This window comes from Protomyctophum parallelum, assembly GCF_964188405.1.
Source record: "Protomyctophum parallelum genome assembly, chromosome: 19".
NCBI lineage: Eukaryota > Metazoa > Chordata > Actinopteri > Myctophiformes > Myctophidae > Protomyctophum > Protomyctophum parallelum.
In genome coordinates, this window is record NC_139717.1 from 20,358,189 (window position 1) to 20,383,170 (window position 24,982).

At 43.4% G+C, this 24,982-nt stretch overlaps 1 protein-coding gene across 1 annotated transcript in view; it reads left to right on the forward strand.

The window, feature by feature from the left end:
- The window catches only part of arhgap18 (Rho GTPase activating protein 18), a 78,164-nt gene that overhangs the window by 27,237 nt on the left and 25,945 nt on the right, over positions 1–24,982 (forward strand). Inside the window, exons 2-7 of the mRNA XM_083789822.1 lie at positions 6,613–6,925; positions 8,434–8,581; positions 14,952–15,034; positions 15,955–16,101; positions 18,115–18,172; positions 19,870–19,985. Coding sequence (XP_083645948.1) covers positions 6,613–6,925; positions 8,434–8,581; positions 14,952–15,034; positions 15,955–16,101; positions 18,115–18,172; positions 19,870–19,985 — 865 coding nt within the window. The remainder of the gene's footprint in view (positions 1–6,612; positions 6,926–8,433; positions 8,582–14,951; positions 15,035–15,954; positions 16,102–18,114; positions 18,173–19,869; positions 19,986–24,982) is intronic.

Genomic DNA, 24,982 nt, shown 5'->3' on the forward strand with positions numbered 1-24,982 from the left:
TATTTTAACAATGAGGTCCCATTCATTTAGTTATTTTAACAATGAGGTCCCATTCATTTAGTTATTTTAACAATGAGGTCCCATTCATTTAGTTATTTTAACAATGAGGTCCCATTCATTTAGTTATTTTAACAATGAGGTCCCATTCATTTAGTTATTTTAACAATGAGGTCCCATTCATTTAGTTATTTTAACAATGAGGTCCCATTCATTTAGTTATTTTAACAATGAGGTCCCATTCATTTAGTTATTTTAACAATGAGGTCCCATTAATTTAGTTATTTTAACAATGAGGTCCCATTCATTTAGTTATTTTAACAATGAGGTCCCATTCATTTAGTTATTTTAACAATGAGGTCCCATTCATTTAGTTATTTTAACAATGAGGTCCCATTCATTTAGTTATTTTAACAATGAGGTCCCATTCATTTAGTTATTTTTCATTTGAGTCGCTGCCACTCACATGAGAATGACATCATCGGGGGTTTGAGCTGCATTAGTCAGAGCCACGCAGGGCAGAGACACTGGGTGACTGATGGCTACGTCACGCAAGCACGCACGCACGCACGCACGCACGCACGCACGCACGCACAGAGAGAACAGCCCGTGGCCAGAAATTGTATTATAAGCTGTGGCCTGGCTCCTTTGATTGTGTTTTGCCTGGAGCATTGCCCACAAATAGTGCCTGGTGATGAATGAACGAAAGCCCTTTACTTCAGAGAGAGTTGCCATCTGTACAACTATTGTTTTGACTCTCATACTGTCGGAGTTGTGTTATGAATGATTTGACTTGTGTTTGGCTGATTATATGTCTTCCATTATTTGACCTTTTTTTTGTGTATGTATTTGATTTGATCATCTTTATCCCATTTTGGGCGGGAACCCCTTTTGGTGTTTTAAGCATTATGTTATATGCGTTGCGACGCATTGTGAGCTTGTAGATCGGCTATTTTCAAATGGCAGAAATGTATAGGGTGGTTAATGTATGTTTTCTAATCAAAATTAAAATCGTCAAAGTAACTACTGTTGTAGTAACTAAAGTTTTCAAATAATTGTAGTGAAGTTAAAGTACAAATTTTGGCTTTAAGATGTAGTGTAAGTAAAAATAGCGGAAGTAAAAATACTGGAAATTGGAAATACTCAAGTAAAGTACAAATACCTCAAATTCTACTTAGGTACAGTACTTAAGTAAAAGTACTTACCAGTAGTTACTTTCCACCACTGCTTTCTGTGATCTGGGGTCAGTTTTTGTCATATACAGTTAGTAGCAGATCTGGGGTCAGTTTTTGTCATACACAGTTAGTAGCAGAAAAATGTGCGATCAGGCAAATATCTCCACTTTTCCACGAGCTCCACACACACACGGACAGACCACATTCTCCAATGTGACCAGGCCCGAAAAAATGAGTCATTACGGGGGTGAGAAGTTGAGAACACACTCAGTGCTACTGCTTGTAATGTCAACCGGCCGCCTCGATGACTCCGAGGGAGTCCTGGAAGATAAAAACACACATGGGCACCCATTTATACGAATCTAGCCTGAATCAGAGAGGGTACAGGCTTTAGTTTAGACATACAAGTAAGATGCGCAAACGCGGGAAGCAAATGTTACTAGAATAAATTACATACTTTTTTTTGTTTGTGTGTGTGTGTGTGTGTGTGTGTGTGTGTGTGATACAGCTGCGCCATCTGGTGGCGGGCGGGTGGTGTCACAGCGTGACAGACAGACAGTTCTGCCTGGGTTACATAGTAATCGCATTGCATTCACAGTCACTGCATTCACAACTGTTGGTCTGTCATTAGTTTAGTTTTAGTGGACTAAATATCATCTACAGTTGATTAGTCGACTAAAATGTATTTTGGCGGGCCATGATGTCGTCGTAATGGCTGATTTTACACTTGCTGGAAATGGCTGATCTACACGCAACGTGTTGGGGCCATTTTGACATGAAACGGTAGGATAACCAGTGTTGCTAATGATGCTAATAAAGCTTGTGTTCCATTCTGGTCAAACAGAGTCAGGGTGCATGTTGGCTCGCCGGAAAGTAAGCTCCAAGTACCTCCAATTCAAATAGTCTAAAGAAAAGATAAGGGGTGTCCCACAACAAGAACATTACCTCTAAGAGTATGTACAGTTTTTGTATATTACATTAATGACCATTTGAACCTCAGCTTCCGTATTCTGGTAGAATTGCTGTATATATAAAACAATAATGGAAAGAAGAAAAGAAATAACATTAAAAACCTCTTCTCGGTTATTCAATTCCAGCCTTAGAGGGAATGTCAGCCTATGTGTGTATGTACGTAACTGTATGTGTGTGATAAATAAACTCAACCTCTAGGGCCTAGTCTAGTAAAACATGCACAGGAAATATGCCATACCCCAACACCACCATAACAGGCACTTACACACACGCACACAAACACACACACACACACACACACACACGCACACACACACACACACGCACACACGCGTGTTAAATGTTTAATGACCTACCACCTGTAAAGGAGCGCGCTCATTAAGGGCAGTTACACAACAGATAATGACCGACTTCACACAGAAAGCATCAGATAATAAACCTCATTTACAACAGAGGCCAATCAGTTAATGACTTAGCACAGCTGCCCTGCCCAACCTAGAGCCTGACCGATTTATTTCACTCGTGACGCTAATCCCCGATTTTGGAGAGTAAGACGAGATCAAGAAGACCTTTATATTATTGATCACGCTGGGGAAATGCAGGCGCCGATAGACACATAGTACAGCAGTGGAAAACAGACTATTAGGACAAGGAGGGGGGAAAGTGTCGTAGAGCAGTGGTTCCCACACTTTTTCATGTCGGGGACCCCCACATTGACACCAATTAGCCCCATTTGAAAAGATATTCCAGTGACCCCCATGGGAGAAGATTTTTACTGGCTGAATTGGAGGGGGAAAAAAAGTATTTCATTTAATTGCTGCTTCGTTAACGAACTGTTCACAGAGAAGATTGTGTGCACATCTCTCTCTCTCTCTCTCTCTCTCTCTCTCTCTCTCTTGCCTGTATTTAGGCCAGGTGCTGGATGTCAAGGTATCAAGGCAAACATCACAAAGGAAGAAGAAACATACGCATACACAGATACACTAGTTTCTAGAGACTTTCTTTATTAACCCAGTCAGGGCGGGAACCCCTTTTGGTGTTTTAAATATTATGTTGTAATTTAGCTATTGAAAAATAGCAGATCTACAAGCTCATAGCGTGTGATACGAGCTTGTACACAGTGGATCATCGGATCCCGCTGTCCAGATTGGAGCACCATGTTGGCATTTCTGGCACCGCTCTAACATGGTTCAAGTGAGTGCAGTACTTTCATCCGACGGAGCATTGGTCCGAACGACAACCTACCTCCTCCCTCACCCTAACCCTAACCTCCCCCTTGGCAGACACCTAAACCTAACCGCAACACTCTCCCGACCCTCAGCGCACCTGCAATGCTCTGTCGGATGATAGTATGCCTCCCGGTTCAAGTCCTATCTTACCGACCGTTGTTTTAAAGTTAGACTAGGCGACTTTTAACCACAGTGTGGCACCTCGAACCTGTGGCGTCCCTCAGGGTTCCATCCTTGGTCCCATCCTCTTTCTGCTCTACATACTCCCACTAGGCTCACTCATTAAACAGCACAACTTATCATTTCATCTCTATGCAGATGATATTCAGCTCTACTTACCTCTAAACACGACCAGCACCGACCCCGCTCAGCCGCTGTTGAAGTGCCTCTCTGATTCATCCAAATCTTGGATGAATACAAACTTTCTCACTCTGAACGGAAGCAAGACCGAAGTCATCATTTTCAACCATCACCCCACTCGGTCCCCTCAGACCCCTTTTCCACCGGTTGTTCAATGTAAATGTGCTATATAAATAAAGTTTGGTTTGATTTGATTTTGATTTGAATTGTAGAAAAATTGTGAAAATATTTATTTCAGAAAACTTCTAAAGATTTAGAAGATTTATTTTTTAAATTTCGAGGTCAGGCCTAAATGGTATATCCATGGCTACAGATTAGGTGGGACGCCGCCGGGCTTGTTTAGCAGTGTTTAGAAAGCAGCACAGCCCCACCTCAGAATAAGGGCCGATTCATACTCCTATTTTACCGCTGTTTCGGCGCTGTAGTGCCGAAATGATTTCGGCTCGTCAGAAATTTTCAGTAGCACCGAAGAGCCGACTTTAGGACGGTAACCGCCCCCCCCCCCCGAACCTCAAATGACGTCAAATTGTAGGCTCTACAGCGCCGAACCGACTTTTATTCGGCTCTAAAATAGGAGTATGAATCGGCCCTAAGAGTGCATCGGTCTGTCTCTCACTTTGCAAATTTGTTTTCCCGTATTTGCATTCCCCAAAATGTCAGCAGTATATAAACATTAGTTTGCATGGTCTTCAATCCCAATATGGAAACAACACGACCATAAAGGCAAAGGTTCTATTCAAATATTTAGAAAGGTTCCATTCAAATATTTACTTGTTGATTAAAGCCAAATTGCACAAATGATGACTTGATTCATGCCAGCTGTGCTTCATCTCATTCTGGCATATCTGTCCGGCAAGTAAGCAGCTAGAGCAGGCTCTTGACACACTCACAGGCCGGGGGCACACCTTAGCGCACAGCCGTGGACAGAAGAACATGACGCCCGACGTCATTCCGGCTTTTTAAACTAGCTGGTGGATGGAAAAGAAGCTCCACCCCCGTGGCTGACTGACGCTGAGGAGAGCGTTTCCGGGAATCTGTCCGTCGCGTCAGTCATGGCCGCGGAGTTGGAGCTTCTTTTCCATCCACCAGCTGTCTAAAAAAGCCGGAATGACGTTGGGCGCCAGCTTCGTCTGTCCACGGCACATGTGCGCGAAGGTGTGCCTGCGGCACTGATACTGTATGTCTGGGTGTACCCAGAGCCATCTAATAGAAGAGTTACGACATTGAGGGGGCAGAAACCGAGCGCTAGAGGGCTGTTCATGCAGCCTGCACAAGCTGGAGTTTGAAATGCATTGTTTTCAACGAGCGGCGCAAATAAGAGCTATTTTAGGCACGTGTGACAACTGTTTTAAAGTATTGTACAGTTTGCGTAACTCTGTCTCACTGTATGGCTCTGGGTGTACCCTGTGTGTGCAGTGTTGCCATGTCTGCATATTATAAGCAGCATTTGGTTAGCAGTTGTGTGCATTTTTTTTGTAGTTGCTTATTTGGGCGTGCTTCCTTCCTAAATGCTGTTTAAACCAGTGGTTCTCAAATATTTTCAGCCAGGAAGGCCCCCCAAATTTATATATTTGTCCACAGATCTCCATCTGGCAATATCTGGCGATTTGTGTTGCTAAACGGTTTAAAAAAGATTCCACATTTTGCATATTTAGTTTTTGTCTTTCTAAGACTTGCTTTTGCCGATCTACAAGCTCACACAGATTGGCTATTCTCAAATAGCCAATACATACATATACAGTAGGTTAAAATTGCTCATTTGGCCTAGTGAATTATTTTGGGCTTGTTTTCATAGACCTGGTTACTTGTTCCCGGCACAAACTCTGGCAACACTGCTGCTGGGCCATTGGAGGCACAGTGTGTTTGTTGGCTTGTGTGTGAGTGTGTGTCACACTAACCTACTAGCTATTCTTAGTTTCCCCGCCACTGTTTTCCTCATTAGTTGTCAAGCTGGGAATTCAGCATGGTGCTGTCTATTCTATGCTTAGAGGAGATGACGGGTTTACTTAACTTTCTCATGTCTGCCTCTCTGTCAATATAAGCTTGATTTGATTATCAGTTGTGTGCCAGAAATAGCTCGAGCTAATGTAGAAAACTAGAGTACCCATTTTGGGTTAAGGGTTAATATGCTTTAGCTACTGAAAAATAGCGCCACTCGGTGTCGCGCTATGAGCTTGTAGGTCTGCTAAGAACGACTGACATAGAAACGTAGCTTTTTCAGAAAACTGTCAGGATGTAGAAGACATTTTTTTTAATCTGATCTCGGGTGCCTGTCTCGGAGGATCAGTTGTCTGACTATACCTGTCTTGTCTCACTCTCTGCCAGTTTAGTCTGACTGTTGTTTATCTGACAGACTGACCACATCTCTCGTATCTGTCTTGTCTACCTGACTTTTACCCACATATTTGCAGAATATCCCACTGAATTATCCCGCCTGCCTTGGCTGTCTTATCGGCGTTGGCATGATGTTATGCTTTAGCTATTGAAAAATAGCAGATCCACAAGCTTGCGCGCTACGCGCTTGTGTAGGTCTGCTATTTATTTTTTAAATCGAAGAACGACTGACATAGAAACATGGCTTTTTCAGAAAACTGTTCTTTTTTTTAACCCATTCTGAACGGGAACCCCTTTTGGTGTTAGCATCATGTTATGCTTTAGCTATTGAAAAATAGCAGATCTACAAGCTCATAGCGCTACGAGCTTGTAGGTCTGCTATGTTTTGAAAAATCGAAGAGCGACTGACATTTTTAGAATCTGATCTGGGGTCAGAATGGGTTAATCAGACCAGTGTGTGTCCAGTGGAAACCTCGTATGAATCTGATCTCAGGTCAGAATGGGTTCATTTCCAATGTGTGTCCCCCCCCCCCCCCCCCTTGCAGCCGCAAGACGGGCCATTACAGCGTGCAGCAGACGCAGAACCCACCGCCACACGGGCTCGGGGAGACGGGGAGACCTCCCGGAGGACCTCCCGCCAGCGCCTCGCCCTCGCTCCCTCGCCCGGTCGCCGCCGCCGCCACACCGTGCTCCAGGCCCTCCCTGCCCCTGCAGGGCTCCAGTCCCAAGCCAAGCCCCTGCTGCAGGCCATCAGGGTCCAGCCCCAGGCCTGCAGGCTCCAGCCCCTGCAGGCTCAACAACGCCCACTGCAGCCCCAGGCCTGGCTCGCGGCCCGCATACCACCGATGCAACTCCCAGGTTAGGGGATTATATATAGTCCTAGTTCGTGCTTCTGTTGTAAAGACGGGGTGTATATATATGTCGCACAGCGGAAATGGCTGATCTACAAGGTCACGTTTGTAAATGGGGGGGTATTTGAGCTATTTTCTTTGGGAAATGTTAGTGAGAAACATTTGTGCCGATTGAAAGTGGTTAATGAGAGGGTGGCAGTGGTTAATGAGAGGGCGGCAGTGGTTAATGAGAGGGCGGCAGTGCCCACAAACGCACTTGTGTTCATTGGTAAAACGGTGCATTTTTCTATAGCTAATAGTACCATCTTTATCCAAAGCGTTTTACAATGTGCATTACATTCGCACACTGTGAGGGAACCATGCAAGGCACCAAGCTTTCCCGCTGGGAACAGTTAGGGGTTCAGTGCCTTGCTCAAGGACACTTTGCCGCGGTGGGTGAGACCGGGGGGATCAAAACCTGATGCCTCTCCATCCCATCGCCATGCTGGCTTGTGGTGGGCATGTTTGTCAAAATTCAATTTTTTTGCCACGGACAAAGAATACAAAATGAGTACACAAACACATGGAGAGCTATAGCCACCTAGTATAGTCCTGGATGAACATTACAGTTTCTGCAACTCTGAGACCCCTTTCCCACCGGTTGGTTCCCAATGGGAACCGGTTCAGTTCCTTTCCACCGGTTGGTTCCCAATGGGAACCGGTTCAGTTCCTTTCCACCGGTTGGTTCCCAATGGGAACCGGTTCAGTTCTTTTTGGTTTTTAGTCAAAAACCAAAACCAGACCAAACCAAAAACCAAACCAGAGCTCCAAAATTGGTGGGCAAACTATACCCTATATATTAAATTGTTTATAGGATCAATACAAGTAAATTAATACATGATGACCCTTCCACGGTAGTAGCTTTTTCATATTTTCGATTATTTTGCATATTTTCCTACATAATGCATCATTTGCATATTAAAAAATGTAAAATTTGTAATACAAGAATAAATCATTGTCTTCGTGTAAGTACTCAATCGGGGAAGTTTCATGGTGATAACAATCTAATATAGGTATGGTTTTGCTCCACTCAATTAATAATTAACTTTTCAATTTTGGAGCTCTGGCTCGTAGACTAAAAACCAAAAAGAACCAAAAAGAACCATTGGGAACCAACCGGTGGAAAAGGGGCCCGAGAGTGTACACATGGAAGCACATGGACCCCATGGGTCCATATTGATTCCATTTGTACACTCTCACAGTCATTTTCCAAGTCTCAAACTAAACCAAAACACAATATTTCTACGTCAGTCTTAGACCAAACAAAAAGAATAAAAGGCTTATGAGTCCTTAGGGGACATGGGGGGGGGGGGGAACAAGCAAACTCCACACAGAAAGGCCCTTTCGTCGCCATCTCCATCCAGGGTATGGGCACTGATAACGCACCCGGGTGCCTTTCTAGCTGTGATCTATCTATGCATGTACTGTACTTCAAGCATATTTATAAATGTGTGTACGTGTGCTTGTGTCGTCCAGGACTCCCTGGACGAGCTAGCGATGGACGACTACTGGAAGGAGGTGGAGAACATCAATCGCTCGGCAGGAGGAGAGGGAGGAGCCGGCAGGGGCGAGGGAGGCGGAGAGGGGGAGGCTCCGGACGAGGAGCAACAGAAGGCTGCTGAAGGTATTAGGTCACAGTGACCAGGGCTACACACACACACACACACACACACACACGCACACACACACACACACAGTGGGGATTTCACTTCTAGTGATTTTTGAGTGGTGCGACCACTCCTATAGACGGCTATGTGTGTGACTGTGTCCCTGTGTACGAGCACGGAAATAGCATATTGTCACATAAGTGTGCAGCCTAACACACAGACACGGAGGCCAGGAAGGAGAGCTAGTACAGTACAGTGCAGTACAGTACAGTACAGTACAGTACAGTACAGTACAGTACAGTACAGTACAGTACAGTACAGTACAGGTAGTTACAACTAGTCAAATAGTAAAAATCGGGCACGCACCGGGGGTGAGTCTTCTTGTTACCTGCCCAGGTAACTAATATGTCCTCGTCTTGACACCACTAAGTAAAAGACAAGTCATTTTACACTTGGTTGCATGCTGAAAATAGCCGACCTACAAGCTCACAACGCGTTGCGCTGCGACACGTTGTGAGCTTGTAGATTGGCTATTTTCATGTAAAGAAATGCCATTACGACGCCATCAGATTATCAAAGTACACAATGTAAGCTTTCAAATGAGGTGTCGTTCATTGAAATTGGAAGATATTTGGATGTCCATCCTCTTCATTTAAATCTTGTTCAACCATTATTGTCTTTTCTACTGTTTCACCATAGGCGGCTTGTAAAATGGTAAATTATGCATTTATATAGCGCCTTTATCCAACGCGCTTTACAGAGTTTGTGCATTACATTCACACACACGTTCACACACCGATGGCAGAGGAAACCATGCAAGGCACCAACCTGCACCTCGGGAGCAATTAGGGGTTCAGAGTCTTGCTCAAGGTAGGGCATTAACATAATAATCGAATAGTCGACTAGTCGACTAGCAAAACACTAGTCGACACTGTTAATTGACATCCGATTATTCGCTAATATTAATTTTTAATATTTTTTATGATTTTTTTTTTTTTTTTTTTTTTGCTTTTCTACAGCAGACATGCAGTCATGCAGCTGTGAGCTAGGTTGTTTTGTTGGTAGTTCGCCAACTTCAGTACTAATCCATTCTTGGCTGATTGTTTTCATATCATATACAAGCCTACTGTACGTGGGTTTTGCCGTCACCCTCACTCGTGTAGGTGCGGTGGGCGGCGGTGGCACTAGCAGCATTCAAGACAGATTTTCTTTGGGAAAAGCATATGCGATATGCCTCATAGGCTCATAAGATCAATGGGGACAACTACAGTGTGTAAATACTTTTACTATTGGTGAGTTTATTACTGTAGTTTGTTCAACAAGTTAGATTGGAGACGTGTCGTCGTCATCCGGTACAGTAAAGTATAGCAGGAGTTCCTCCTCACTCTGCCCAATATTATCCAGTTTGGTGACAGTCAAACTACAGTAGCTCTTGCCGTGATTTCATGTTTCTTCATGCTTATCCACCAAAAGTCCAGGCGTGCCGCGTGTGGCATTATTAAAAACAAACAGCTATGCCGCATAGTCGCAAAAGACTCGCGATGGAGTTAAGTAGTTGATCATCTGATTCATAGCCTGGCAGCCTGCTAGCTAGCAAACCTCCCCCTAGCTTGTAGCTCCTTCTAAAAACCAAAGGAACTGTTGTTGTAACTTGTTGTTGAACATTTATGGTTGTATGAAAAACATCGCAAGGTTCATTCCTTCGCCTCCTCCCCGCTTCAGTCTCCACTCCAAAACATTGTGAACAACGTAACATGCTATGCTAGTCCGTAGAACGGTCTTGCGCATCAAAAATAGCAGATCTACAAGCTCACAACGCGTCCATCCGTGAGTCATTGTGGACTTGCAACTTTGACTTGAAACAGCTGAGCTAATTTCGGCCAACCAGAGCGGCATTCAGCGTAATCTAGTAAGAGTGGCGACACTCGCGTTGACTCCCACTGTAACAATGGAATGCGGAAGTGCTCATTCTATCTCAATGGGATACAGTTCCAATGTTTGGAACTATAGCCCATAGGTGTCGCCACTCTCTTAGTACTATTCCACACGGCCTGCATTGAGTGCATTCACCGGCTCTGTTTTGCTTCACTCGCTGGCTGTTTCAGAACGCGATGTTTTAATGCTTGATTGGATGGAATAAATATCATATTTTACCGCCGACTAATCGACTAGAAATCGATTTTGATGGTAGTCGAGTCGACTATCAAAAATCACGTTTGGTTAATGCCCTAGCTCAAGGACACTTCGACACTAACTCTGGGGGAGCCCACAGGGTTTGAAGTGGGAACCTTTGCGGTTCGCCTCCTTTTACTCAAATCTTTGTTTCTGGGGGTCCCTGGAACAAGCCAAATATAATTTTGGGGAGCCCTTTACATCAGTTAGGTTAAGTAATGTTTGAGCCCCACTAAATAGCAACATAGAGCAGAAAACTGTCAGGGTTTTGAAGACATTTTGTAGAATGTTTTAATGCATTAATCTGTACAGAATTCCCCTGTAGATGACTCATTAATTACAGTCAGACAGGGATGCAGAACTGCACCCCCTGGTGGTTTAACCCAGTCTTTTTCAACCTTTTTCATATCAAGGTCCACGGAACCACCATTTGATGAGATTTAGCCTCGCAGACCCAAAACTAAAGAATATTTTGTTATCATTAATTTTGATAAGATTTTGTCCACAATTCCATGCTGTATTGATGTGGTATCCTCAGTAGGAGAGATAGCGGGCAAACGTTGATCATAAATAAAACAATTATTCTACATTCTCTAATTGTGTGGACTTCTTGTAAATTCAGTAAGCAAATGTTTAACAAAAATGTAACTCTTTAGTTAAAGGACCACTTCACCACTTTTCAACCTATCTTCATATAATAGGTCCTCACTAATAATCATGATAAAATGACACAATGTTTTTTCTACTCAGTCTGTGTCATAGGAGGGCTGTGGGCAGTTTAGAACCAGTGACATCATCATTAAGCAGATTTTTTTTAAACAAGATTTTTTTTTACAAAAATGTACGAGCTGGGTTCGCTTCCTGCGTCCGCGCGTCTTACTTGTTAGTGAGGACTAGAGACCTGCACCATCCGCCAACTGCGGTTACCCGCGGCAACCGCGGCTAAATCTGCCATCCGCAGGTCTCTCTCTACTGGCTCGGGGACACCACAATGGACATACATGAATGGCATAACTCAACTCACCCATCATCCAACCGCATTGATTATATCATCCTTTAACCATTTAGGCCTGACGTCGAAATTTAAGAACATGACAGTTTGAAATACCTCATGTTTCTGTATCGGTGGTGCTCAATATTCCATGTCAAAGCATCACCAGAATTATAATGTATTTGGCCGCCGACCCCCCCGAAGCAAAGATTTGATTTACAAAGTTTGGCTGCTATGAGCTTGTACATCTGCTATTTTTCAATAGCTAAAGTATAACATAATGCTTTAAAACACCAAAAGGGGTTCCCGCCCAGAATGGGTTAAAGATCCATTCGGTTACCAACTCTCCATTTAGCATGGGGACCACCTGGCACACCCTCAAGGACCACTGGTGGTCCCCGGACCACTCGTTGAAAACCATTGGCTTAATGAATCACATTATTTTTTTTACTAAGGAGACGCAAGATTATTTTGAAAACATCTTTATTGCAGATAATGTTGCATACTGATAGTTAAGTCATCCGAGAAATCTTATTTTCTTTTTAACTTTGTATTGACATTTGTATACTTTGAGACTTTGTCTCCAGAAATAGACCGTGTGAGTTTGGCCTTCGTGCCATCCAGCTTCCATCCTCCAGGCATCTTTGGAAGCCTTTCGATTTGGTATAGCCTTTCCTTGGCCAAGACATCACTGAATGATGTGTCTGCTTCTGTGTGCAGCGCCCCGCGCCCACACGACACCGACGTAGAGCAGAAGAGTTTGGGCCTGAAGCTCGAAGAAGCTCCGTTACCACTCGTCATCCAGAGCGACCGGGTGAACGGCAGAGTCGTGGCCGAGTCGGGTGGGCCACTAGGGCGACCTCTCAAATACCCATATAATGTGAGAACGAGTGAAAGCCTTTGTTACAGCCACCCCCAGATAATCTGTACAGTATCAAGAAGGCTAGAACAGTATTATGTCGGCACTTGGGGGGGCACCCCGTCGAAAGTGTACCCCTGACAACCCATAGTGCTACGCCAGGCATTTTGGCCACTCTGAATAGCCAAAATGGCATTGATCACGCCTCCAGGTCTTCAGTTTACTCAAGTTAGGGAATAAGGCCTGGTACTTAAGACACGCAAAATACAGCCCTCAATGTGTATAAAGAATGAGTGATGCAGACAGACAGGAAGGTCTATTCTAAGCTCTGTTGTAAATGTTAGTCGCAGCCGTTCATAGTGTATATACAGTATATACTGTACATCGTAAATACACCGCTCCGTTTGTGTAACAAATGGAACCACATTTGTACAGACTCAGAGTTAAACTAAACACTGAGGATTCTTGTTGCGGTGTCGCGGCGTGTCAACGTTCACGTGCACTATATAGCCATTGTTCTGTGGAACAAACACACGCATCCTGTGCGTCCAAATTGTTTCTCTCCTCCCTCCGTTTCCTTTTCCTGCACCTGGAGCGATGTTAAAACAGTTTCAGGGCCCCAGACGGAGATCTCCGTCCTGTTAATTAGTATGCCCTGATGCCAAGACTGGTGATTGGTTAACAAGACGGAGATTAATGTTATCAAAACCGGTCGCATCGCACCACAGCCTATAGGAGCGCCCGTTTTGCGCAGTCCTCGATGTTGCACAGCGGTGACACGTCATCGAAAATGTTCCCCCGTTTCCGCCGACGAGACCGGAAATCTTAAAGCGTTACGTCGCGATCTAAATCATCCCGTCTGTCAAAAGGCTCATGGAGAGGCTCATCAATCCAATCAAGCCTGATTGAATGGCAGGTTGTTCCCTGGCCACGCACAGGTGTGGGAGGCTATATAAGTGGCCTAGCTGCACTCATTTCCCGAAGTCCAGATCACCAAACCACTGCTGCCTGTCTCCCAAACTAAACATCCACCTTTTCTACCACCTTCTGCAACCCTCCAACCTGTGTGCATATGTAAGTCAGAAACGCAACTGTTTGTTCATCACCTCATCATGGACTCACTGCACTGCCCATGTGCTTTGTGTCAACTGTTTGTTCCAGTCTACTATGGGATGACCAGCAGTCCAGCTTTGTTATTTCCTTTGGTTTATGGAAACTGGAATGTGGACTAATCAGACCTACAGTATCATGTTTGGCCTGCCTAATTGGGCCTATAAATCGCTGGGCACATTTATTTAATGGATTAAATAACCCCGGGGCAATGAAGGTGTTAACTGCGTGTCTCACGAGGAGAGGATGAAGACGTCTTGTCCCTCTTCTTCCCCCTATTTTTTTTACCCCCTAAAATGGTAAAAAAAAACAAAAAACGTTTTGGTTGTTATATAGGACCTTGTTTGAGAGGATGAGTTAGAGGCGAAAGGGCCTTTCTTTGTGGAGTTTGTCTCTATAGGGTAGCTATACCTCAGGAAAAAAACTGCCTCCCCCTGGCCAGCCGGGGGCGCCTGATGGAGGGGAAAAAGAACATGTTCACCTCCAACCAGGTAAACTCCCCACCCTGTCGGGTGAAAAGATGCGGCTTGGACTCCTCATGCATAGAAGGAAGCATAAGGTCAGCCCGCTGCTCTCCTCAGGTTGGCGGGAGAGTAGTAGTAGTAGAGGGAGTGTAGTAGAGCCCAGGATTACATTAGATAATTGACACTGGGTGAAAAAATGGGTTACAAAATCATAAAAAAAAGAAAAGAGGATAGTTAGAGTGAGTACAAAGGGAAAGAGATAGGAAAAAATACTTAAATGGAACAATTAAAAATAATAATAATAATAATGTACAGTTGATCTATGTGAAAGCAGATATAAATGATAGAAAGGGAGTCTACCAACGCGCCTCAAGCCTGAAACGGCTGATCCGGTGCTTCACAGGTGCAGGGACATCAAAGTTGCATAAGGAGAAGAGACTGGAGCAGCACGGACATTTAGAGGCTTTTATTTAGGTGCTGAGTATACAAAACGACTAACGTTTCGACCTTGCGGTCTTCATCAGAGTTTCGACCTTGCGGTCTGATGAAGACCGCAAGGTCGAAATGTTAGTCGTTTTGTATACACAGCACCTAAATAAAATGCTCTAAATGTCCGTGCTGCTCCAGTCTCTTCTCCTTATGCAGATATACATGATATTTAGAACATTGGCATAATTTTTTTGGGTGTTTAACACAGTGCGCATGCACGCACGCACGCACCAAGGGCAAAGAGGGAAACCATGTGAGGTGCTGTTGAATGAAGACAACCTTCTCTCTGATGCTTTCTTCAGATGGGGAGCAGGAGGAGGCGTGGCTAACAGAGGCGGGTCTAGCCAGGCTGTTTGACGATTCGCTGGGAGTCGACCAGGATCAGGCAAGACGCGCATTGGACACTCTTAGGGATTGATTATTAATCAATAATCTGATTATTTTGATTAGACCATTAAGACTCTGTCGCATTGGCTTGTAACCATTTTAACCATTATTTAAAACTTTAGCTGTTGAGAAATGGCAGATCTACAAGCTCATATTGCGGCACCGAGTGCCGTGCTTATGAGCTTGTAGATCTGCTGTTTTATTTTTAATTGTGAAAAACGTGTGCAAATCTTTGAATATATATATATATATTCTTCCCCAGCAATCGTCTTAACTCATATACCTTTATATACTCTTACCTTTATTTGTAGTTGTTACGTCCCCACCAAAGAGGTCCAGGTGTTATTTTGTGCAAAAGCGCATTATTGGCTATTTCCCCTACCATAAGCCCTCAATGAATTGAATGGGGCTATGGGGTGTTGTGCTAATTCGCTTATTTCCTTTCACAAAAAAAAAAAAATCCTCTCTTCATAAAATCCTCTCTTCATAATATAAATAGTATCCCAAGCGGCACACTTTACTACTTATTTCGATGGAAATATTAGCAAATATTAGCACAAAAACCCAACCCCCATTGAGGGCTTATATTAGGGGAAATAGCCAATAATGCCCAAAATAACACCTGGACCTCCTCTGTTGGGGACGTAACGACTACAAATAAAGGTGAGAAAGCCTTCTAGCATGGAATTCTCCTCTAACCCATTTTGGGGCGGGAACCCCTTTTGGTGTTAGTATTATGTTATGCTTTAGCTATTGAAAAGAGCGACTGACATAGAAGACATTTTTTTTAATCTGATCTCAGGTCAGAATGGAAAACTGTCAGGATGTAGAAGACATTTTTAGACTCTGATCTTGGGTCAGAACGGGTTAACTGGTAGTATTGCGTCCGCTGTGCTTGACCTTTTTGGTTTTTTTCAGGAAGAGGACAGCGCCGTGTTCCTGTCCACTCTGACCCGAGCGCAGGCGGCCGCCGTAGAGCGCCGCGTGGCCTCCCTGCAGCAGACGCTGAGACGGCGGAACCGACAGCACGTGCCCGATGTCAGGGACATCTTCAGAGCCGAGAAGGTCAGCACGCACGCACGGCACGCACGGCACGCACGGCACCAGCGTTGTGTTTGGCAGCAGATTTCAGTCATAGTCTCTTCTTGAATAGCCTGAGCTAACGCTAGACATTTCTGGCCTAGATGGGAGGGCTTAGAAAAACGCGCACCCTGATTGGTTCACCGATCTGTCCGTCAGCCCCCCCCCCCCCCCCCCCCCCCCCCAGTGCAGCACTGTTATTGTGTCGACCAGAAGCAGAAACCACTGGTTGCTGGAGTATACCATTCTAACGGACTGTCAACGTTATTTCCACAGAGTCGGCACACGTTGGGTTTTTTCTTGGGTTATTCAGCCATTCTCCTCATTTTCCTCGCATAGCCTCGTTTGAATTCCACTGGTAATAATTTCCTCACTGTGTTATTTTGAGGGGTGCACACCGCTCAGAGCCCTGACGTCAACTCATTTGGAGCGATCCCACTTTTAGGCCAGTGCAGCCCATGCGTAAGTCCAGGCTTTCATTTTTCGCGCAGACGTAATGAAAGCCTGGGTATCGAGGCTACTTCTTGAATAGATCTCATTTAGTTTCAGTCACATTTGTATTCACCTGTAATGTCTTACTGTTAGTCCTAGTTTTAGTCGACTAAATGTCATGAGATTTCAGTCGACTCAATCAACTGTAGATTTAGTCGACTAAAATGTATTTTTGGCGGGCTTTGCGATGCCGTCGTATAATGGCTGATTTTTCACTTGCTGAAAATAGCCGATCTACAAGCTCACAGCGCATCGCGCTGCGTCGCTATTTTCAGCATGCGACCAACTGTAAAATGACTCATATACTGGATCTGTTGTCCACTAGTCCCTATCTAACATTTTAGTCTAGTTTTTATTTATTGACGAAATTGTCTATGTTTAGTCTTAGTTTTAGTTAACATAGCTTACTGTAGTTTTCATTTAGTTTCTATTTAGTTTTTGTCAGTGAAAAAAGGTAGTCGTACTAGTTTTAGTCGACAAAATCAACATTGGGCGGCACGCTCGCACGCACACACATGCATGCACGCACGCACGCACACACACACACACACGCACGCACGCACGCACAGTCGCACACCAGTGTTGATTTTGCCGAATACCATGACAAAAATATGTTCGTCGACTGCCTTTTTTCACTGACGAAAACAAAAACATATATATAAAATAAATACATTGACAAATTTTGTCAGCAAACAGAAACTAGACCAAAATGTTAGGAAGGGACAAGAGTTCCAGTAGAAGTCATTTTACACTTTTTTTGCATGCTGCAAATCTGCGACACGTGAGCTTGTAGATCGGCTATTTTCAGCAAGTGTAAAATGATCAAGGCCCGCCAAGATACATTTTAGTCGACTAAAATTGTATGACATTTACTTGACTAAAACTAAACACTAAAACATTCCAGGTGAATACAATGTTTCACTAAATGAAATCTATTCAAGAAGCCATGACTAAAACTAAAGTTATCGATTATTGATTATGTCACACCACTAGATTATTCTTTTGTATTGTTTCGAGTATGGGACAAAACAATTTTCTGCACGGGGGGGGGGGGGGGGGGGGGGGGGTCACTGGAAAAACATACAGTATTTTCACATGGGGGTCGGCGGCCAATTACATATAATTCTAGGGGTCTAGACTCCCGTGTTGTCGGCTGACAAAAACAATGACCTACAATTATTATATATTGTTTTACTCTCTGAGCTGTAAACGAACACTGTGGATTTGTACTGTATGCAATCAGCAGAGTTTCTCACTATGAAAAAGAGGAGATGGCACAGCTGTGTAATAAAGGGAAGGCGTACATGTGTGTGTGTGTGTATACTATAATTTTGTCACACTGTGTGTGTGTGTGTGTGTGTGTGTGTGTGTGTGTGTGTGTGTGTGTGTGTGTGTGTGTGTGTGTGTGTGTGTGTGTGTGTGTGTGTGTGTGTGTGTGTGTGTGTGTGTGTGTGTGTGTGTGTGTGTGTGTGTGTGTGTGCGCGTGCGCGCGCGTGTCCTGTGCAGGTGGAGGAGCCTGACGTAGAGAGAACTGAGAACGGCAAAACAGATGTAAATACGGCTGGTATGTGACGCACACACACACAAACACACGCACACGCGCATGCATGCACGCACACATTTCGTCAACCAAACCTAAGACGAAAAATGTTCGTCGACTACTTATTTTCACTGAGGAAAACTAAATGGAAACTAAGCTATGATGACTAAGACTAAATGTATTGACAATTTCGTCAACAGATACAAACTAGACTAAAATGTATGTAAATGAAGGGACTAGTGGACAAGAGATCCAGTATTCATTAATTTTACACTTGCATGCTGAGTGTAAAATCAAACATTACATGCCATCAAGGCCAGCCAAGGTACATGTTAGTCGACTAAATCAACTAGTCTATGTCAACCACTATCTATGTAGTGGACACTGAAACGTCTCTCTTTCAGTTCCTCTTTCTGCGGTGAGGTGATTATACAACGACGTTGCTTGTCGGGGGAGAAACCTCTTATCTAACCCCCCCCCCCCCCCCCCCCCTGCGCCCTGGGTGCATTTTCGCATTTTTTTTATTCACTGATAAATTCATTATTAATTTATATTTGGGAAAAAGGGCTTCGTTAAAGGTTTTATGACATTCATTTTCATTTCTTTTTCTTTTTTCTTTTAGGTTTTATGACCTCAATTACACCCAAAAAACCTGAACTTTGAACATTCAGTTTTCTGTGGGGTTTGAAAGCCTTTTGAGCTACAATGAAAACAGGCAACACAGTGAAAACAGTGACATCTGCTGGCAAATCCCATTGACATATATGGGATTTGCAGGGTCTTACATCACTTACTGCCGGCAAATCAGAGCACCTGTTTGAGCCAGAAAACCCCAGATCACAGAAAATCTACTGAATGTTAAAAGTTCATGTTTTTTGGGTGCAATTGAGATTAGAAAACCTAAAAAAAATAAGAACAATTCCAAAACCTTTTTTTTAATGTCACAATCCCTTTAAGACCTCCATATTATTATGGTCAATGCCTGTGTGAAAAGTGGGAGCGATTGGTGCAGGCGGTGAGGAGATACGGTTGTGTTTCAGACAGACAGACATTGACTGAATTATAGTTGGATTATTACACACACACACACACACACACACACACACACACATTCATACGCCTACATAGATTGTGCACTACATTCACACATGCACACACACACACACATTCATACAGCTTTACATAGATTGTGCACTAAATTCAAACATTCATACACCTTTACCTCGTACTACAGTCACACAAATGCATCAAAAGTAGAAGATCTGAGCTTGTAGATCTGCTATTTTCTTCTTTATTTTTTTTAACCCATTTAGACCAGGCAAGTGGCAACAATTCTACAAAATGTTAAAAACGTTCGCTCTGAAAGAATATATATTCAAAGATGTGCACCGCATTTTCTCGATTTTTGACGAGCTCGGTGCCGCACTACGAGCTTGTAGATCTGCTATTTTTCAATGGCTAAATCCTGTAAAAAAAATTACAAAAATTACATGTGAGGTTTCCAGCCCAACCAGACAGAGACGGACACACACACACACGCGCGCACACACACGCACAGGCACACACACACTCTGCACTTTAGCACCTGTAACCGTGTCTCCCTGTATGTCATTAACCCATGTCTGTATATGATCTGTCCCACTTAACACATTTTGTGTTGCGCAAGCCCAGAGGGTGGAACCTTGACACATGTGTGTGTGTGTGTGTGTGTGTGTGTCTAGAAAAAGACACGGAGTTGAACGTGGAGGTGTCCTTTTCAGAGCAGGCTCTCAACTACAGAGATCACCATCAGAGATTAAACAACGACGCCCCACAATCACCTGATGACAAACTACCGGTGAGTCATACACGTGCACATAAAATTCACACACACACACACACACACACACACACACACACACACACACACACACACACAGAGAGAGGTTTGTATACTATACTTAAAACATCAACCTTTTTGGACAGCGATGTTATGAATGCTATGTTTAAAAACTGCCATTTTCCTTGTAAGTTCCAGGAAAATGGTCCTCAAAATGTCTATTATCATATTCTACTATACTTGAGGGTATATAGTATGGTATAGTAAAACACACATGCATGCGCGCGCGCCATATTCTGGTGTCTGTGTCTGTGGCGAGTGCGTGTAGATGGTTGAGGCTGTTTTTTCTTTCTTTACATTGCTTGTCATTTGTCCGAAAAACGACAACCTACCTCAAACGAATACTGGACAACTCACCCCTGTGCTTGCCCGTTTTTCCTCCCGGAATTTTCACCAGTGAGGGGGATAACTTTGTAATATGCTATTGGCTGTTTCTATTCTTTTTGGAAAAATATAAAAACATACTCCTGTTATTTTACTTATATTGACCCTATAAACAATTTAGTATTATTTAGTATTATGTAAGGTTTTGCCCACTCAAATGGTACCTCGTCAGATAATCCCCACATATCCTACAATAACTTCTGTAAACAGACTCCACTGTAGTAGCTTTTCATAAATTATATATTTGTACTTAGGCTGTCTGCTGTCGTGAAAGTTTTTTAGTTAGAGAAATTCAAAGTCCAGCCGTCTGCTGTCCAGCCCCTCCCACCCCTCACTGGGGGAAAATTCTGGGAGGAAAACAGAAACGGGGTGAGTTGTCTTGTTATACCCCTCAAACCCTGACCTAACCATAACCGCAATCACAGTGACCAGCGCATGTTCGAGAGGTTCCCGCATGACAGACTTTTGTCGGGCGTATAACGTAAGCAAACTGGCCTTTTTTTTTTTTAAAGCTGACCTTGTCAATCTTCACACTGCAGGTTGGATGGACACTATAAAATAAGTGGCACAGCCGTACGAGGGTTTGATAAGTATTAGCCTGGAACTCACCTATGCTCTCTATGGCATAGGCAGCTCCCGGCCGGATCCGCCGGGAGAAACGATGCGCAGCTGCGCGACATGAGACTAATTACTTAGAGCGACAGAGAGAGAGAGAGGAGCGTGTGTGTGTGTGTACATGTGTGTGTCAATTTAACAAAGGTGCAGACGATCAGAAATCAGCAGAGAGTGAGCAATGTTTGCGCTACTCTATGCCGAATTGAAGTGGACTCAGACCCAGACTTTTTTTTTCTCCCTGGAAATAAAAACGTCTGGGTTTCCGAGGCTAGATAAGTATAGACAATGCATCGATAACTTATTACCCCATTTTGGGGCGGGAAACCCTTTTGGTGTTAGCATTATGCTATGCTTTAGCTATTGAAAAATAGCAGATCTAGGTTTGCTATTTTAGAAAATTCGAAGAACGACTTGACATGGAAACATAGCTTTTTCAGAAAACTGTCAGGATGTAGAAGACGTTTTTAGAATCTGATCTCAGGTCAGAATGACAACTGTCAGGATGTAGAAGACGTTTTTAGAATCTGATCTCAGGTCTGGCAGGCCCTGGGTGGAGGGCAGTACAGACAGGAGGCCCATTTAGAAATGCCAGTTGTTCTGCAGACTTCTTTTCAAGTCAAGGAGCCGCAGACCTAACCCGACTCCGCCGCAGACCCCCCCCCCCCCCCCTTTCTGAAAATGTTTAGTGCCAAGGACCCCCCAGAAGAGAAGATGCATGTTAAGAAAAATAAAGAACAGGGGAAAACCCCCCCTGTAACTCCCCCAAGGGCTCTTGGTTGTGAAGGGAGAAAGATGCTATATGAAAATGTTGCTCCGATTTTAGCCCTCTGGTGACCTCTGGTGGCTGAGTGCGGGACGCCACCTGCAGTAGTAGCAGCAGCAGTGCTCGATGTTCTTGTGTTGGCCTTTCCTCGTACAGTAGAATTCAATCGGATGGAGACCATGATTCATTAACTGACAGGAAACCTGGATTAACCCATTTTGACCTGAGATCAGATTCTAAAAAAAAACATCTTCTACATCCTGACAGTTTTCTGAAAAAGCTGTGTTTCTGTGTCAGTCGTTCTTCGATTTCTCAAAAATAGCAGACCTACAAGCTCGAGTGGCGCGCTATGAGCTTGTAGGTCTGCTATTTTTCAATAGCTAAAGCATAACATAATGCGGTAGCACACCGAAAATAGCCGATCTACAAGCTCACTGTGTGTGTGTGTGTGTGTGTGTGTGTGTGTGTGTGTGTGTGTGTGTGTGTGTGTGTGTGTGTGTGTGTGTGTGTGTGTGTGTGTGTGTGTGTGTGTGTGTGTGTGTGTGTGTGTGTGCGTGAAGGTAATGCATAATCTATGTAAAGGTGTATGAATCTATGTAAAGTTTCAGTTTTCTGAAATACCTTGTGTTTCTTTTTCAGTGGTTCTCAATATTTCACATCAAGGACCCCTTGGAATTATATAATATTATGCCGCCAACCTCCATCTGAAAATATGTTATTCCAGGAAACCCCTCGGAAGCAAAGATTTGAGTTATAAAACGTTCACGCTTGTTGCGCGGCACCGAGGTCTGCTATTTTTCAATAGCTAAAGTATAACAAAATGCTTAAAACACCAAAACACCGTACAGAATGGGTTAATGGTCTCGGATATTTCATTAAAGAAAAGGTTAAAGCCTCATTTTGCAATTTATTCTTGTATGTAGAAATGCAGGAACACACCTAGGTTTAGAACAATAATAACCTAAACATCATAATTATACATTATCGCGCCTAATTGTTTGTGCAACAACTAGTCATCAAATGTTTGAATTTGTGCTTTAACACTAGGAAGTCTGAGCAGCCGTTCTGACCGAATTTTAAATTTCAACGTTTATTTTCTTAGCCCATGGAGTCCAGAGAAAGTTCCCCTTGCATGACTTTGTCTAAATATTCGGTTGAAATCATCTCTGTTTTTTTTCCCCATTTGAAACATTTTGTAAATATGATTTTAGGCATATATCTCTTACTCAGTCTGACTATAATCGGCCCAATCGACCGCCGTCACCCTTTCTCCCCCTCTCGTCTTTTGTTTGCGCTGCTTGATAATGGTGTTAATGGTGATTCCCCGACATTTCCTTTTCACTTGATATCGTTTCGTAGAGAGCGCCTACACAACCGATTTATATACCAAATGAAAGCCCCAATTCCATAGTTTACATGGTATTTTGATTTTTTTTAAATGAGCAAAAAATGAGCGAGTTATGTGGTAGGGGTGGAGAAAAAAAAAGAACACACAAACAGACAGCTGGAGACGGCATTGTTGTTGTTGTTGTTCAACCTGCATTCCATGTCCAACGAATTAAATCATATACGTTTGGCTGGTTAATTAACTTGGAATTTGTTTATTATTTTGATAAGATAATAGGAATATGAATACAATGATTATTATCATTGTTATTATTATTATTATTATTATTGAATGCTCGGTTAGACTCGACCCGACATTTACTTTCCATGAAGCGAGAACGCTTGCCGATGCGCGATACAAAATAAAAAGTGTTTGAATAATTCCAACCAGATAGACCTCCCGAACCGCTAAATGTTTTGTCAGTCAAAAGAACAGTTCTTTCTGCAAGCGACGTGGAACGTATGTAGGCATGCTGCTGTGGATTAATTTGTTCTGGCATATAGGCTCAATATCGCCAGCTCTTTGTCAGTCAAAAGAGTTCAGCCTGTCCGTCCTTCTTTATCTGTAAACTTTCTCTCTCTCTCTCCCTCTCAGGGAAGCATGCAAATGTTCATGAATTCAATAACTGCACGATGTTATAAACAGCAGCTGAGCTGGTGTTTCTCCTCAACATGCAGTGCATTTCACGTGTGGAGTTTATTTTTTGTATCACCAGGCTGCAGGCTTTCTATTTAGTGTGCAAGGCTTACATCCGGTAAGCCACTGTAGGCTATGCGCTGATTTCCATACACAACACATACACAATCCGTATCCTCTCCTCACCGGATGTTGAATTCACAGTGCTAACGGCCGTATTCTGAACGATGTTTTTTATTAATTAAACTGATATAACAATATAACGTGGCTAATAATTGTTTATTTGGAATGTACTTTGGCTGGTAATTTAGGTAAATATAACGCGACTCACTTGTATAAGTAATTTACCGCGGACAGGCCGCATTTAATGCAATACATTGGCTTTAGTAATGTTGTTAGCTTATAATATTAGCAACTGTAAGCTAACGGCTGGAGGACTACGGACAATCCGGTCAATAACATCATTACACTTAAACATGAATACAATTATGTCATGTTTACATGCCTAGTCAAGCAGTCTGTACATCGCGTGGGGTCACATATATTAATTACATCGATAACACACAAGAAAAGACAAGTGATCTTGCTCTTTTGGAAGGAAAAAAAACAACAAAAGGCAGCAACGCGACACTCTTCCATGGCTATGTTGCAATATAGTACTAACGGGCAACGGCAAAATATATATTTTTCACATGTATTATTAGTTTTATACATTTTAGGAGTGAAAACATGTGTTAAGAAACATATTATGATTTAATTCGTTGGAAATGGGATGCAGGCTTGAACAATGTCTTCTCCAGCTGGAGAGGGACAGTGGGGGAGAGAGTGGCCAATCAAATCGCACCAAAAACACGGTCCCCCTGACCGTTCAGCCGACTGAGTAGTAGTGAAATTTTTTCAGACTTCGTAGTGTTAATCGATGAGTAAAGCATTATGCAATGGGATATTATTACATTGTACTAAAAGATGTTCTCTGTCTGTCCGTCTGTCTGTCTGTCTGTCTGTCTGTCTGTCTGTCCGTCTGTCCGTCTGTCCGTCTGTCCGTCTGTCCGTCTGTCCGTCCGTCCGTCCGTCCGTCCGTCCGTCCGTCCGTCCGTCTCTCTCTCTCTCTCTCTCTCTCTCTCTCTCTCTCTCTCTCTCTCTCTCTCTCTCTCTCTCTCTCTCTCTCTC